The following is an 18,550-nucleotide window of genomic DNA, read 5'->3' on the forward strand; positions in this document are numbered from 1 at the left end:
TTCCCACATGGGTACAATGTGTGAAGCCCATTTCTGGTGTTCCCCCCGATATTGCTAAAAGTGGAGTGAAACTATACTCTCTTTCTACTTCAACTCAACTTAAAGTCTTAAATGTCTCAAACCTCCACATTACATTCTCAGTTCATACTGTAACATAAAGCACTTCTTAAGTAGATGGGCGGTGGGGTAGCCTAGTGGTTAAAGCGTTGGCTCGTCACGCCGAAGACCCGGGTTCGAATCCCCACATGATTACAATGTGTGAAGCTTATTTCTGGTGTCCCCCGCCGTGATATTGCTGGAATATTGCTAAAAGCGGCATAAAACCAAACTCAGTCGGTCAGTCTTAAGTAGATTTGCTTATTTTCTCAGAGGCTTGGATCACTAAATAAAAATGACAGAAAAACATAGTCATGTTCCAATGCTATTTATTCAAAGCATTTAAAAAAAAATCAAATAAATGTACAAGTTTAAAATATTTGTACTGAAGAGGATGTAAAGCAAAGGCACACAAGTTATTACAAGATGACAATAATATTTTTAATGTCAAAAATTGACATTTAACCTATTGATGACCTATAGCCGAAGAGAACTAGTCACTTATGTTGAAAATTTTAATTTTGAAGAAGTTGAAATGACCCATTGACCCTTTTACTCAAAATAAGCTGAAGTGTTACGGACACATGGCTACTTGACGTTCCTACCTGTAATGTATTCCACTAAGCCTTTCCTTTCTCTAGCAACATGGATAACATTCGTAATTTGGGGACAGAGTCTTGAACAGGAATAAGGTGTAATTCCATCACTCAAGATCAAATGAAAGCATTAAGTAAACCTGATTTCATATGATTGGTTTCAGAACTTATTGTCATAAACAAAAACTTCCTTGTTTTCAAGTTACAAAATTTACAGATACAGGATTTCATGACATTTATGTCCTTGAATGATCTATAATGTCCTTAAACATATGTCCTTAAATGACCTATTATGTCCTTAAACATGTGCACCAAACTTTAGTCCCTAATCAGCTTTAGCCAGTAGGTGTGATCTGCTTTGAAACTTCTGAACCCTATCAATGAAGATGACACTATATACAAGGATTGTACTGTATCTTAGAATATCCACAGAATTACTGTCTGGCATAAAATATCCAGAATGAAAACATCTTGGAAATGCTCTGTCTAATTTGAATGTAGATGGACTTTCTAGCAATGCAGTAGAAATGTATAGGTATCCTACTGGAAAATATGTTTTCGATCATGAAATGAACGAGTATTGGAAAGTTTCAGATACTAGCAACTCTTTCAGCTGAATGTCAATAATATACCCTGATTTGAGGATCAATTCAAGAGTAAATTTCTATAAATTATTTTTTAATACATCAGAGATGAAACAATGTTCGTTTTACTGTAGAAGGATCATTATTAAATGTACATTGCATCAGTAAAACATTCATATTAGCTTTATCAAAAGTCAATCAAAATCATTTCTCAAGATGTCTGGCTACAGAATGCGGTTCTAGCAAGTACATGCAGCAAAATATACAAATGACATGAGATAAATATTGTATGAGCATGATGGACGAGAAGATATGACCATGAATATGATGTAAGATGACTTATTAGCAAAATAAAATAAAATGCTAAATAAAGACTGTTGAGATCTATCCAAATCCTTGCCTTAAATGCATATGGAAGAGAAAATATTATCCGAACTGATCACTTAAGAATTCATGAATTGGGTTAACCAATCAGAGATCTAAATCAATGGTAAATATTAAAATATACACATGTATTATTTTCATCATACTTCATATATATATTTAAAATCAATTTAAATCTTAAAAATGTATATTTTTGAGTAGCATCAACTATAGAGAGATGGTTGGAGCATGTAGCCTTGTCTCAGACTACAGTGCTTACATCAAGTTATTGCATTGATTCAACGATATATACAGATGACGTATTCCTCACATCACCATCAATAATCTGCAAGGAGATTGAGCTTTTAAAAATTCAATTTATTACCTGTAACTTAAAGTTAACATACTTTCAACTATAATCAACAAATTTTCAAAGAAAACAGCTCTCAAACAAAGATTGGCTCGTTTTACGAAGGCAACAACTTAACAAGCAACACATCGACATAAGCTACATTCATACATTCACACACATACACACGATACAGCATACAGTATGAATGCAACTGGACTTTATAATATATCTCCATCAAGGCATCAGCTAACCTCCATCAATGACGTCATCATCATCATTAGCTTCTGATAGCATCGGCTTAAGAAGATGACATATTTTTCAGCACCGTTCTAAATGTACACAATGAAATCCTTTGTATAGCATCACGGTTAACAAGGTATATCAGGCAAATATACATAATACTCTAATGAAGGTATTCAAAAAACTTTAATGACCTTGAAAACAATTTAAATTATATTATGTAAATTAGACAAGGAAAGAAGCGGTCAGAAAATGCAATAATTTGTAGAACCTTCCATTAGTTCTTTGAAACAATGGAATATTAAAGAAAACTTAAGCCCAGAAAATCGAACTAGCTATTTCAAACAGTTAATGGTATTTCAGAGACGCTTCATCAACCTTACCTTTATGTAAAAGGTATATTTGTCAATGAGACACTGCATACTAAATAAAACAATTTGGCACATCAAATTTGACTGTAAAATTTGCATTTAACATACACAAGGCGCATATTTGATTTATATTCCAGAAATACATCTTCCACATATTTTTGGATAGCGACTGAATAAATACCAGACCATTACCCAAAGCACAACATGTATACACTTGTGTACACCTGAGACAGTTGGAACCAAGTACCACTAGAGCAAACATCTCCATGACGATAGCAGGAAACTGAAGGATCGAGTCCTTGACCTTCAAGTCAAAAGAATAATCTTTACTCAAAACAAAATATCATCTTTTGGTCATTTGATTTTGTTCAGTAATACTTTCAAACAAAACTTGCTTGTGCGATGCAAATTTGTGATGCCTTAATATGCTGAAAGTAAACCCATAGGAGTTCCATGATGCAGGCACCTTAATTTTGCAATATAACTTAACATTGAGACTGTACATTCCGTTCCCAGAAAGATATTTACTGAAAAAGAGGACAATATAAGTTCTTAAGCCCAAAAACTTTTCAGATTCTTCTGTGAACATTTTTCTTATAGAATACATTATAGCTCATGATATTATAATTAATAACTAATAATTACCATCAGTTGCCAATTTTGATAACTAAGAAACATTTCACTATCTGGGTATCAAGTAGTGGACGAACAGATATAAGAAAAACTTGAAAATACTCATATAAGTAAAAAGCAATTGCATGTAATTAGAGCAAGAAGTGTTCATGTTATGTACATATTATGTAATGGTCCATGGAAAACACTTGTGAGTCCTTTCAAATAGCATTCTTCAGAATTCTTGTAAATTATAGTAATTGAACTGTCTTTAAGACAATAAGAAATTAATTTGGCCAAATGATACAACTCACACACTGCTGAGAACATACATGTCCACACAACACTAAATCCCCCTCCTGTTTGGGGGAAGCGGCACCAGTTACAGCTCACACCCTCAACATCGGTACTGCAACAGGAACCCCACTCCATTCTGGGATGTTTATAACAATATATACCCAGGGTCTATGTACAAACAGTGTCGATGCAAGTGGGGAATTCTTCACAAATATGGTTTGGCGCCACATCAGTTTTCGTAGTCAATTTCGCCAGTGAGATAGCATTTTTTCCTCATACTGTCTTACCGACAAAATACAACAGGTTGCCATGGTAACATTTCTCATTCCCATAACGTTTGTGCCCATCAGTACCAAAGCATTCGAGACAACACTATGCTTTTTCACTCTGCGGCAATAACGCGAACTGTTCTGGCATGTGTTCCGGTGACTTGTCGTCATGACTGACTTCGTTAGAGGGGAGTACAGATTGAACTGATAATGGGTCATCAAGACCCAATGATTCGTAGTATCGCAGACGATTTTCTGTCAATGCTGGACCCCATTCTGGAGCAGGCTTGGTAAGCTTCTGGAATCTCTGAAATTGGTAAATGATGAAGGTGTAATTTAAGCACACTATAGATCAACTCTGACGGACATATCTGGCTAACTATGTACGCATGTTGTCTTTTATCAGCAATAATGATGGCAAGATGGTCAGAAACACCACTCACAACTGCTTCATTAGTTTCTAAATTTAAATGACAAACTGCAATATGAAGTTTGGCTGCTGACATAGCGAGTAAATTCTTGTAACCAGAACACTCACTTCCAGTAGCGTTCCTTCTGTATTGTACAACTGAATCACCATCACAATCGGGATAGGAAGTACTGATATCACTCCTAGTGACCAGCCGATGATGATGGCCCAATGGGGATAAGCCTTGTCTCCGTACGTCACAGGACCCAGAGTGATCACGCTGAACAACCAGATGAACTGCAAGAGGAATGTTGGCGGTGATCTAGTGATGTGTGCAATATATTGATGCATCTGATGTTTTGCACTGTTATATTAACCCGGGTTTTTTTACTGGGTAACCAATAAGGAATTTAATGTAAAGAATTTTCAATATGTTTCCAACCCAATTATATTTTTGGTATAGATTTCTCGATCATATTGTTATAGGCATCCTGTATTATGTTCAAAACAATAATGGATAGTTCAAATACAGGTAAGAGACTCACAACAATAACAGTTGGGGTTACAAATTTCCACATGTATTTCCACCATTTATGGGGCTGGTAACCAATCATCAACTCGATGTCCTTGCAGAACCGATCCGTACCTGCAATATATAAACATGTATATATATACATTGACTGTAGATCACATACATCATTAACCAACTTTTCAAGCTCAGATTGCCATCTTCTCACATACTATCTGGCCACTAGGCTACAAAGAGATATAAGTGCTAAGATGATTGTGACTTCCATACTTTAACATAGTCTTATGATTTGTCGTTGAGCTAACCACAAAGAGATCTTAGCGCTGGAATGATTCTTACTAACAGGGATTTCGAAACATGGACCTTCTGATCCAAAGTCAGACACCAAAGAGGTTAATCCCCATCAGCAAGCAGGTAAGGTAAGGATGTCATCTGTGGGAAGACTCAACCCCCTGATACAAACACGAGACTCACCGTAACACCAGGAGATAGCCAGACACTCAGTAAGGGAAATCAGCATGAGAGAGAAGCTGGCACAGTACCAGTCCATGATCTGCAGGATGTAGATACCTCCCTGGAACAAACATCACAAATTTGAAACATTCAACATAACAAAAGTAGTGCTAAATTAATCAAATACAATAAAACAGTTTGAAATTGTTTATAACTAAGATCTCTTTGTTTATAACAAACTCAAAGAAAGTTATAACATCATTCTTTCATGTTACTGCAGTTAACGTTCACAACCAACAGTAATATGCTACGTGTTGATTGAATAGCATCACATCTTTATATTAGAGTTACTTCCCTTTGGTTTGCATCCTGATGATACTTTATTCACTTCCATAACATCCATTAATCAGGCACTTATATAGGATTTCAAACTAAGGGCCTTTAGTTAGGGAACAGCAAAAATATGGTGATATGGTCCAAAATTGGATTATTTCATGTTCTAATTTCGTAAATTCTGTTAAACTGGGAATATTTACGACCGTTTGCTGCAGAATATTGGCGTCTTTGCAGGCGTAGATAAATATATGTTTACAAACTATCAACTCTTCACATATGTGAATAATACTGCAAAACTGAAAACAGTACTCACCTGTGTAATCAAGGGCAGCCCGATAATGAACTCGAAGAAGCAGCAAGCCGCTGTCACCAGGACTTTCTTGTTCCTCAGGTATTTGGGATACTCGTCAATAACTCCGCTCAGCATAGTCTCAAACATTCCAAACTAATAAAAGAAAACAAAAAGTACTTCAAGGAGTGTCCCAGATTACATAGGGGGCATACATTGATCAGTCTCACAGAGCAAGGGGGGAAGGGAATGCATGCACAGCATGTGGCTCACAATAGAAACTATATGTCATACATCAATTATTGGTCTAAAGCACATAAATGCTTTATGTCATCTACCTGTAAACCTTCATCAGGCTGGTCTGCATGGTTATTGATACAAACCATTCTGATCGAACATTTACATGGGTCTACAATAAAGGGCATATAATGGAACATTTCTTGCCTTGTCAAATATAAAAGCTCAGAACAAGATCCTTTGCGATGCGATGGTAATTGATTACAGTGCATGAGTTTAGGAAGTGCTGATCAGAAATATAATCATCAACCATTTTCTTGCTATGCTGTTATAGTTGTGATCTTTGATAATGTGAGCGTTTATATTTTCAAAACACCAAGAAATGTTCAAAGGGTTTCCATGACAACCAATAGTGAAACAATGCTATGGTTATCTAAGTAGACAATGAAGGGTGATCCTGTATTTTATTGTGTATTAGTCTCCAATTCCAAAGCTTTTAATTTTGCAAACCTGCATTAATTCTATATAAATTGTGCACATTTAAAAAAAAAAGCCTTAAAGTCGTCCAAAATGGCATTTTTATGTACAGTAATATTTTTTGTGTCATCTGTATCCCAAAATGATGAACTCCATAAATAGATGTTTTCATGATATGAGTATTATTTAAAATTTAAATTACATTTGAAACTTTGGAATTTTGCTAATACAGTAGTTTGTTTTCTTGTGTCATAAACATATATAACAATGTTGGTTTTTGTTCATAAACACAGAACTCAAACATTGGATATCAGACACTTTCAGAAAATGTCACACAAGAAATAAAAACGTCAAAGGTCAAAGCACTTTTCACTCTGGATGTAAACGTTTACTTGTTTACATTATTACCTAGTATTTGTGAGTCATTTACAGCACCAATATCAAACATTTGAGTTCCGTTCCTCTTGGCTACTCATGAATGCTGAGATGTGTGTTTTGTGGTGTAAAACTTTCACAAGTCACACAAAAATGTTTTGAAAGCAAAGTTGAGATGAAGCTTGATGTACCAGGGGAGCTCTTGCAAATTAATGTGTTGTTCTTCAAACTGATTGTCATTTGAAAATAAATGAAAACATTTATGTAGTATGGATAAGAAAAAATCAGCTCGATGAAACAAATTATTTAGAATATTAACCGAAACATAATTTGTCAAATCATAATTTTTCAAAATAATTATAAAAAAATTCACAATTTGAATCATATTGTGGAAAGGTAAAAAATAAATCTTACAAAGATAATAAACAATTATACCTAAAATCAAACACTACTACTTTGAATTTAAAATTTTAATGTATCAATAACTGAAAAATAAATGCAATGTTTACTTGAATCCTGAAGAGACCTCCCCTGGTACAAGTTGATGTAATCTGTACTGTGAAAACAGAAAACACAAGATAGACTGTTGTCTAGTTCATAACGTGTCAACAAAACCTAGCAGACTGGTGGCCTCGTGTTGTTGAAGACCGGTCCGGCGCCCTGACCCGGCCTTGACCTCCCACCGTGACCTTGCTGAGAGAACAGAGGAGAACATTTTAACGAAAATGCAGCTTACCAACACTGCCAGTAGAAATTCTACTTTCTAAGATACCTTTGCAACGAGTTTTCTTTTAAGAATTCATGAGAATTCAGATGTTTGTTTGAAGTCGGTTCTCATCTTGAAGATCATAAGTGTGTTTTTTCCCTGTATTAAGTGAATGTCAGTATTTTTTATTACATTTTTCACGCTTTTTTAAACATTTTTCATATTGCTTTTCATTGTTTGCTGATTGCTTCTAAATATTATTTGATTCCAAGAACTACATATTTTGTTATCTTTTTTCCTGACATTTAATGCAACAGTTTAATTTGTTTTCCATCTTTAGATTGTCATGCTTAACCCACTGGATGCCGAGTTATTTTTCAAATGTATAAGAAAATATCTGAAATAGTACTGAAGGAAAACCGTCAAATTGCATCTATTATTCATTCCCTAATTCTTGCTTTGATACTCTCCCAATGAAAAAAACCAACAAATCCTAAAGTTCATGTTTGTGACAATAGAGGAAGGGTTCTCTCGAGATACTAGGAAACACTAGACAGTTAAGGTCTGAGGTTCACAATGTTTAACATTTCTTACAAGTACAGTTATCCAAGGACAACATTCATCTTTGCACCCAATTTATTCCACCCAATTTTATCTCAATTTGTATTGATTCTAAATTGTATGGAGAATTCACGGACATATGAATCTCAGCCGACTTCTAAATATAGGTGATGTCATAGCAGTGTAGGAAAGATAGCCCGTCCCAACGTCCGAGACGGGTGAATTTTGAGGAGGGTCAATTTTAGCAAACCAATGACATATATATAATAATTATAACCTTTTTGAATATTTACTGCCGAAGGTGTTTTATTTATATTTGGAGGACAGGCTAGATTTTGGCAGGACTAGTAAAAAATTTGACCTGCCAGTCCTGTGGACAGGCTAGATTTTCTACATCTTTCCTACACTGGTCATAGGTGTCCGATAACTAGCATACATGTTTTGTAAAAATGATGAAATTTGACTTCAGTATTCGTCGCAACATATTTTCTGAAACATTTTGAATAATTCTAGAGTTACATCATTTCAGAATGTACAATGATGACTTGATACATCACAGATACCTGATCACTCACATTCTGTAACTACACATTATATAACTATATTATCACAATAAATAACCGATTTATAGATTTTGTATGAATCTACCACATAATGGTGTGATTGGTGATTTTGCAATATGTCAAAAATGGAGGCGATGTTTTAGCTACATAATTTGGCGAGGTTGCAAATTTGCTTTATTAAACTGAAAACAGATGATATCGTAAGATCTCCTGATGAATTCCTACCTGAGAACTCAAATTGTGGGCATGATATACTTCAAATTTTCTATGACTTCAAGGTGAAGGTTAATGAGGAAGGGCATCTATGTCCCTGTGGCATCCAGGGGGTAAGCTCTACAGCTGAGGATTTATCAAGTTTGAGTCTTAACTGAAGAACTACAGTATTTGCACCATGTATGGGCGAGGAAAACTGTTTTAACTTTTTATGTATGGCATGAACTTACTGTCAGAATATATATCATTTCTAAATTTGTTTGTAGAAGAAAAGCATTTCTCTTGAGGCACTTTAAATATGCTTTTTTTGGCGCTATGTAATATTTGAGAAATTGGCCACAAAAGTCATATTTAGTAATTCTGGGTACTCAGGTATCAGATCATCAAACAATGTCGTCATCCTAGTTCAAATCTCTTTTATGTTCGGAGAGATCATTGAGCACAAAACCTATCTGATTAAGAGTTGAGTTGGATGAACATTTTCATTGTCAGTATACATCTTCACAGTGTGCATATAGTCCTTAGATGTGGAATTTCTTACTCAGAACAAAAAGTTTTCAAACTTAATATTCCAGTAAACTATTTTCCATGAAACTTTGCAAAACCTTTTCACCATATCCTATTTTAATAGCATATCAGCTTCTTCAATTCTATTTGCTAAAATCATTTATTCAAAATTTATTAAATGATTAAAATTCATTAATTTCCTCAAAATGGTTGATTGGATTTAACACTTCAGGGGTGATCAGGACGCCAAATATTTTCAACAAACTGTTTCCACAACTGTTAGTCATACTACTGATGATACAACTATCAATATTAATCCTCATGCAACCCCAGAGTGAAGCACAGTGCCATACCCCCCCTACTCTTCTGTCCCTGGGGTAAAGCTACAGCTAAGCTACTATGCCAACCACTTCTCTATCACCTTGCTGTAGGGGTCGACAGAACTAAAATTTAAAGCCAGCACAAAAAAAAATGCAACAAAACAAAAGAATGACAACAACTCAAGTTTAGTTCGAAAGTACACTCAAAACAAGAAGATTCTCTCTTGACAATTTTGTCAATGATATTCCATGTATATAAATGGTAAACATGATTCTGATATGACAGTTCATATTTGAAGATGTTTTGCCATCTTATTCATGAATACATTTTTTTAAAAATCAATTTTGTTTAGCATGTAAATCCATCTGATTTACAGCAAACAGTGCTATTTTCAAAAGAAGAACAAGGTCTTAAAGATATGAAATGTTTTCAAAATTAGCTCATCCTCAAAAGTGTCGCCTGTACAGCTTTTCCTTGCACATTAACTGTCATAAAACTGGAACACGGTTAAAACAGCATTAAATTCTCAATCACTATCTACAGACCTAACTGAAGTTTGAAATCATCATTTTGTATTTTCATCTCGCATGACTTGGCATCATGTAGTGAAATAGTCAAGAGCAGTGAGAAATCCACCTAAAAGACATCATGCTGATTCCGCTTATCATGATTATTTCTTGTTTTGAGTGTCTTGTCTTATGTCATGCTCTACAAAGCGAGAGATTAAGGCTCTACTTATACAACATTAAGTATAGCTTCGAATGTCAAGAAAATAGAATCTATCAATTTCCGTTAAGTGCTGGGGGAGTCGAGTGCACCCACTACCATGCATGTTTTGAATCTTTTTTTTTTGGTCTCTTTTTTCCAGAAATACTTTTGAATGTTTGCTCTCTTGGCATGTTCTAAAATACCAGAGTAAATCATATAGAAAATATTATTGGGAAATTTGTTTTTGAAGTTTGTATTCTACTTCAATTCACAAAGCACAATAATTTGTTTGTTGAAATGGGTTTCAGATGATTGTAACAACCAGAGTTTGGGTTTATGTCAACAAAGAATATTTTCAAAAAAGAAATAACTTGTCAATGGATTGTTTGGATGATTGTTCCGTTCGAGGCATGTACAGCATTTTGTAAGTCTTTGATATAAATGAACGATGGTATGACAAAATGAAATAAAGCAAGAAGAATGCTTATATATTCCATATCCTGGTATAAGTCAAATCAAAAGCCATATTAGAATACATGGGAGTGATCTCCCTTTGGCAAATGCAGCACAGTTATCTCCCTCTAGTCAAGGCACGCATCCTATTCAGTGCTGAAGCTGACATGATAAGTGAAGCTGTGTAGAGTCAATCTAAAGCCACATACTGCCAAATGAAAGCCATTCCACCCTGGCGGCATTCATGGTTAGTATCTACACAAGTTAAGGAAGAAGCGGAAAAAAAAGCAAAGAGCAGAAAGGTGATATTGTGTAGAGAGAATGGTATTAGCCTGGCGACAGTACCACTGCATGCACATCTGAAAAATATTGCAGCTAGACTATTTGTTAGATTCTGGGGTTACGATGACGATAAGTTCTAGGGCTCCCCTCCTCCTGCATTACTGTGTTTAATTAACGGCATGAGTTTTTAATGTTAAGTTATGTTCAGTAAACCTCTTGAATCCATGTACTGGAATGATGAGATATGATTATGCATCATATATCAGTCGCAAATGTGTCACAATAATCACTAAGCACATGAACATCACACTGGTTTCAAAACATATTGCACACACTGCAATATGCTTTATGTTGCCCTTCCCATCGTCCCCCACTTTTGGTTTTTATGCCTTGTTTTTTAATTACCCCTCCCACACCATTGCAAAATATTTTTATTCCATCTGTCAAATCCTCTTCCCACTTTTGTTTGTAACATAACACACAAACATTTCCCCATCCACACGATTACACATATATTTTCTTTTTCCACATCTCTATCTTTAAAGTTTTCTCTGCATCCCCATTTATCAGTAAAACATTTCAAAATTTTGAAAGATTTAGAATATAAAATATATGTTTCTTTCAAAAATGCTTTATCCCAAAATATTTCTCATAAATCCATCCACACAATTAGATAATCAAATATCACCACTAATCTATAAATTTCAAAATGAATTTAATAAAAGAAAATTGTAGCAATTAATACCTTCTCAGGTAACAAGCTAATTTACATAATCCCAATTTTTCATTAACCTCATAGTCCACTAACAGTATTCCCCCATGAAACTTTAATGTATTTCCCCAGTTCCCACACAGAAAAGAAAAGATATTAAACATACAAAATTCACAAACATATTAGTCTTACCCATCAATGCGCATCAAGTGCACGCTCACACTGCAATAACTTAATGTCCATTGTCTGTGTAATATCAGAGCCTCCATAATTACAAAAAAGCACAACATCTTTCCAAAGATAAAGTCATATCCTAAAATCATTACATAATTGCAACAGTTAAACTGTTTATTAAACCATTTTTTTTCAAAAAGAATTTAACTGGATTTTTAAAGAAACTTTTTAACTTGTATCTTTGGAAAGAAGCTTACTTTTCACCAATTCCAATAGTCCACATGAAAAATGAAGTTTTTGCAAGTGCCATTTCAGATTTTTCAAATTTGGTTTGTTGCCTGCTTTCTTTAAAAGAAAATAGAAAAACATTTCAGTTCCACTTTTTTCAGATAGATATTCAAAGTACAGAAATTCTGACAAATTCATAGTCTCAAAATAGAAACACTTACAGAAATATTGACAGGTTTTCTTTTAAATTTAACAATTATGAATTTTTGAAACAGCAGGCATTTATGTCCATCAGTTGTCTAATTATGAAGGGAATATTTTTCTGAAGACACAACTTTTAAATCGAAATTGAAAAAAAGTACTGAAGCTAAAAAACCTGAAAACATTTTTTTCTTTGAAGAGCAAAATAAAATCAATTTGAATAAATTTTGAATTTGTTTCAACATTAATATTCTTTCTTTGCTGTCTTCGAAAAATATTCCATGTCTTGAGAAAATTGAAATGAAACTGGACGCATGTACCAATGTCAAATTCTTGTGTTTGTTAAAATGGTTTTTGGTACCATGTTGAAAAGTTTTTCAAACCTTTACTTGCAAGGGGTGACAGTAAAACTTCATTGAATACTACAAACCTGAAAAAAGACTCCTTTATATAAAGATTAGGTACATCTGAATGACAAGTTAAACAGTCAGTGGTTCAGAATTACAAAATAAATTTGGATGCATGTCAAAATTCTTTAAACATTTTATTAAACTGCATTACATCTTTCAAGAGTATTGTAAATAGATATGATGAATTTGGAAAATTATTTTCAAGAAAACTCTTAATTTGGAAATATTTGAGGTTATTGCCATTTAAGAAACATTAATTAAGAAAGTCAACCTCTAAACTAGTAACCACTGACTCAACATATTGAACCAGAAGAATCTGCTCAGGATTTAGAGGGAAGTGAAATTCAAATTTGCATTCAAAATGATTTTTTAATAAATGTAATGAGGCTTTTGTAAAAAATGCCGAAATATTTTGAAGTTCAACAATAGAAATACAAATGAAACTGATTGTCTTTCAAATTATCTCAATTATAGAAAATTATTTTTCGTTTTTTTTCATATTTCTTTTTTGAACACATGAATTTTCACATATTTCCCAAATCACAAAATTATCCCAAGTGCACTTAGAGAAACATCTCAGTTAATTTTAGAACATGACATCGAGGAGAAATGTGGAGAAAACAAGAAACTGATTTAATAGGAACAAAATTAGTTTGTTTTAGTGTTTTATGAAAACAGCAGGATAAACGTTTATCTCAACAAATTCTCCATGCAGCCAAACATCAGCTTTCGAGAGAAAATTATCCGAATTGAAAATCAAAGATGGATGCTTTACTTTGGGCAAAAATGTAATAACAATTTTTTCTGCGAAGTGACAGCTCAAAACTTCCATGTAGTGTAAAATTCAAGTTGTGAAGAAATAACCGAATTTACAAAATTGGAACATGTTAAAATATCAGTCATGTCTCGAAAGTCCAAAATGTTTTAATCATAATTACTGAAATTGTTGTTGTTTTAAGAGCAAGAGCATCACACGTCCATCCCGATGAATAATCCATGTCAACAGTGTCCATGACAAAGGAACCCAGGTCAGGTGACCTCTGTGACCAGCAAAACATCGGATACAACCATATCCATGGCAACGCTTTCATAACACAATTCAAACCAACATAATCCAATACAACCATATCCATGGCAACACACTCAAACTATTCAAACCAACATAATCGGAAGCAGTCACTCCTGCCAGTACAGTTTGCTGGTACACGGTGGGTTCCGATTTCACGGACAGCTGCACATTGCTATACATGCCAGATGGTCAATTATGATGCATCTTATAAACAGGTTGGTCTTTTTTAAATATATTCCTTGAAACACCAGATAATGTTGTTTGAGCAGATTTTTCTAAGGTTCCAGAAATAAAAGAGCCAATGAAATGGTAGAAAATAGTCACCTGACTGTCCAAGCCAATGGTAAACAACATAAGAAAGAATAGCACTGCCCACAAGGGAGAGATTGGCAGTTTGGCAATGGCCTCAGGGTACGCAACAAATGTCAGACCAGGACCTGGCAACAAAAAACAACAACATATAAATCATTCTGGACACATATACTACTAAAATAAAGTTAAGGTTCACCTGATTCTATCACATTCATATTAATCTAACATGGGTGACCCTCAATATTTTTAGCGTAACATAATGAATAGAATTTATTGGGTAGGAATACATATCCATTCTGTAAATCCATCACGCTAAGACTATCAAAGCCAACATTGAAGCATGGAAGTACTATCACCTCAACACTAAGGTCTCTTTACAGAGCAGGACCAATGGGTTGAACAGTCAAACTTGTTTAAAAGGAAGCATGGAAATTCTTTGCTTTGATAAGACATATGATGTATTTTGGAAGTGATAAATATTGCAATTCTTTTGTCACTTATATCTATCTAAAGTGTCTTTGAGTGTTGTTTTTCAAACATGACAAGGCAAACAAGTGGTTGACAATCACTGTTTGTATTCATCTAACTGATATGTTTTAACCAGCTAACCAACATTTTAGTTGCCTCAAACACAGGAGAGGGTTACTGTGGAATGAATCTGACCTTGAACTGTCACATAAGTTCTGCTCTGTCAAGGATAACTACCAGAGTTCGAAGTACAGAAAAGGTTTATTCCTACACTTACAAACAACATAATCTATGTAATGGTATTAACATTATAAAGAACACTTCAGTGGAGCAAATGTCAAATGGTTGAAAGTTCAAGGTTGTATCGAGTTCTTACCCTGTGTTACGACCTTTTCCATGGTTGTGCCAGCTTCATGAGCCATAAACCCAAGAACAGAGAAGATCACAAAACCGGCAAAAATACTTGTGCCACAGTTGATCAGGGGAACTATCATGGCATCCCTGAAACCAGAAATAGTTAGTAATACATTCAGGGGAAGTGTAGATCAGAGAGCTGTAAAATATATTTCCTTAGCAGGAACTTAAACAATCCAATTTTTAAACATATTCATTTATTATTGTTTTTATTTGTAAAACATGTCATATTTTACAAAAATGGTTAAACAACTGGATGCAGTTATTTTCTTACAAATGTACAGGTTTAAATTGATTAAAGAAAACTGTGAACGTTGTTGCTGCACATCAGGGGGCATAACTCTTGCAAAAATACAATCCATTATATTACCTCCCCTTTTCTAACAAACTATAATCTTTGAGATATCATGTTATTGCGATATAATACTGAGAATAATACACTAGTTATGACTTACCTGTACACGTTGTGGCTGAACTTGTTGTAACTGGCCATGGTGATGATACCGCCCCACGCCATGCCGACAGAGTAGAAGATCTGCAACGCTGCATCACCCCAAACCTGAAACAGCCAAAATAGGGAGTAAAGTCTTGTTTAACATCTCAAACTTTACTGTTTCTTGCTTTTACACCTGATTTGACTGAAAAACATAACAATGATGCGGTTACTTAAGTGAAGATGATCACACACGACAACATCAATTACATCATTCAAGACATGTATACTGTATCCGGAAACAAAAGAGGCAAATTAAAGTCAATATCAAAACTGTTTCAGTAACATCATTTGTCTTCTCTAGCTTAATGTCTGACATCAAATTTAAATGGGTGAGATTTCACTATGTTCCTTTTCAAATGTTCAAAGTACCTCAGCCATTAATACAAGGAATGTATAATCTAGTCTGCAGGAGTCTATGTTGTGGCACGGAGATATTGTCTTACCTGGAAGTTGGCCAGTTTCTCAAACCGAGGAATGATGTAGTATTTGATACCCTCCATCGCTCCTGGCAACGTCACACCTCGGATCAGCAACACCATCAACACCAGATAAGGGAAGGGAGCTGCGAAGTGCATTACCTGGCAACACAATTCAACCACAGATTGTGACAAGCATAACTGAATACAAAAGAATCTTTACATATATATACAAAAGTGGGTTTTTGTGTGCATAAAACTGCTCTCATGAAATGTCCTACTGCTTGTCAGATGACTGAACCAGACAATCTTGTGATTGACAGTAAGAGCAATGATAACAATATCTGGTACAATGGAAGTTAACCAAGTCATAGAACATGAAATCACATTTATCCTTAGAAATTCCTCTTTCCAAAAACTTGTCAGAGGACTAGTGCAAACCTTTTCATAGTCCTGCAAGTGGTAGCTAGTTAGTCCCACTTGAAAAAAACACCTGTTTCCTATGGTGCTTTTTCTCTCTCTCTGTCACTTTTATTCAGTTCTAATTTGTAGCAAAATTTAGCAATAAAAACTGGTTCAGAATTTCAGACATTTCTTATGGCAAGGTTCATGTCGCTTTTATGTAACACTTAGTCTGCTTCAAGTTCTCCTGTATCAAAGTTCTAACAAATTAAGACTATTACTGACCTTTCCAAGGACCTTGACCCCCTTAAAGAGACAGAAGAAGACACACAGCCAGGCTACAATGAGGGAGATCAACAACTGCCACCTCAGGGTCCCGATGTCCTCGATACCATCAGTCATCTCCAACACATGGTGCCTGAAAACAAAAAATAATTTTATATAAATCAGGCACAATACGAAAAAGACTCAAAGGGTAACAAAATGACCCTAGGTACATAATTTACAAGATGGCGCCCAGAAATGTTGTTATGAACAATAGAGAAATTATCGATAAAAAGCGTCATGTCATCACATATAACTTCTGCTGACCTTCTTCTGATTTCAACACAGCAGGATACAGTGTTGCTGTTAAGTGAATTTAATTTCATGCCACATTTAGCAATATTCCAGCAATATCACAGCAGGGGACACCAGAAATGGGCTTCACACATTGTACCCATGTCGGAAGTGAACCCTTCAACATGATGAGTGAATGCTTAAACTGCTAAGTAAGGATGATATTATAGGATACAAATGACACTTGACTGAAAAACAGTCTTACTCCCAGAACTGTTCGCTGGCCGACATGGTCTTGTCTGATGAGTTCAGGCTTTCCATAAGGTCAGTGATGCTCTGGTTGGAGCACAATTTGCCGGCGCCGAAGAACGTCTGTTGGACGTAATACTCAGTGGAGTTGTCGTTGGTAAGACCAGATACTTCACTTGGCACGTGCGTCGTGTTCCCATCGAGACAGTTGTTGATGATGTAGTTCCTGATGGTGGAGGTGTTGCCGTAGTTCTTGCTGTCCACACAGTTGTCAGTGTTCCATTCGTTGTTACAGTTGCTCCATGGCAGTGTTGCTCGAAATGACATGAAGAGGTAGTACACCGTGTATCCTACGATCACGTTGTAGTACACGCACACGATGCCCGATACGATCACCATTCCGATACCAACACCTGCAACAAATGTGCAAAATGTCAATGAATTGTGTCAACAAAATAAAACAGATTTATCAAATATTTTGCGTGATGTTCTTTTGAGCCAAGCTAACCTCACAAATAAATACCTTAATCCAGAACTGCCAACATATTGCTTAATTTAAAAAACAGCAAACATCAAAATCTGAAAATAGGCCATTTTTCAAATATATATTTTGGTATGTCAAATCACTATGTAAAGTCACTGGCATAATGCTGATATTTTTTCATTGCTATTTTTGAGGTTTTATGCATTCTGTGGTCATTTCAGAATCAATGATTTTGGGTTCAGTCCCATAGACAATGTATAATGATCCTTCGTTGTCCACACATGTATCACTTTGGCCATTCTTCCAACATGAATCTGACATGTTCTCGGGGCGGTGGGGTAGCCTAGTGGTTAAAGCGTTCGCTCGTCACGCCGAAGACCCGGGTTCGATTCCCCACATGGGCAAAATGTGTGAAGCCCATTTCTGGTGTCCCCTGCCGTGATATTGCTGGAATATTGCTAAAAGCGGCGTAAAATCAAACTCACTCACTCACTCACTGACATGTTCTCACATCACGGAAATTCAGTTATCCCGTCAATGTATTTTTCAGATCTATTGAAGCACTTCTAAAATATCTTCCTTTTGGTTGCAGGTCGAAGAAACATATCATTAAAATGTCTGTTACAGACTGACTTGACCATGAAAATATATTCATAATTTAGTCAAACAGAATACTGGCAGGACAGTCACATGTTGCTGGTGGCGAACAAACATCAGCACTGCATAAACACGTTTTTACCTTAAATATTTGCTCAGTG

General features: G+C 35.2%; 1 protein-coding gene across 1 annotated transcript in view; it reads right to left on the reverse strand.

Annotated features, from left to right (window-relative positions):
- Positions 1–408: 408 nt before the first annotated feature.
- Positions 409–18,550, reverse strand: part of LOC124281207 (sodium- and chloride-dependent glycine transporter 1-like) — a 43,907-nt gene continuing 25,765 nt past the window's right edge. Inside the window, exons 4-14 of the mRNA XM_046717263.1 lie at positions 17,325–17,721; positions 16,787–16,919; positions 16,127–16,261; positions 15,643–15,746; positions 15,150–15,274; positions 14,318–14,430; positions 5,821–5,952; positions 5,193–5,292; positions 4,735–4,835; positions 4,319–4,486; positions 409–4,087 (exon numbers count right to left, since the gene is read on the reverse strand). Coding sequence (XP_046573219.1) covers positions 3,884–4,087; positions 4,319–4,486; positions 4,735–4,835; positions 5,193–5,292; positions 5,821–5,952; positions 14,318–14,430; positions 15,150–15,274; positions 15,643–15,746; positions 16,127–16,261; positions 16,787–16,919; positions 17,325–17,721 — 1,712 coding nt within the window. The 3' untranslated portion in view covers positions 409–3,883. The remainder of the gene's footprint in view (positions 4,088–4,318; positions 4,487–4,734; positions 4,836–5,192; positions 5,293–5,820; positions 5,953–14,317; positions 14,431–15,149; positions 15,275–15,642; positions 15,747–16,126; positions 16,262–16,786; positions 16,920–17,324; positions 17,722–18,550) is intronic.

This window comes from Haliotis rubra, unplaced genomic scaffold, assembly GCF_003918875.1.
Source record: "Haliotis rubra isolate DU_JTF1 unplaced genomic scaffold, ASM391887v1 Scf1, whole genome shotgun sequence".
NCBI classification, from domain to species: domain Eukaryota; kingdom Metazoa; phylum Mollusca; class Gastropoda; order Lepetellida; family Haliotidae; genus Haliotis; species Haliotis rubra.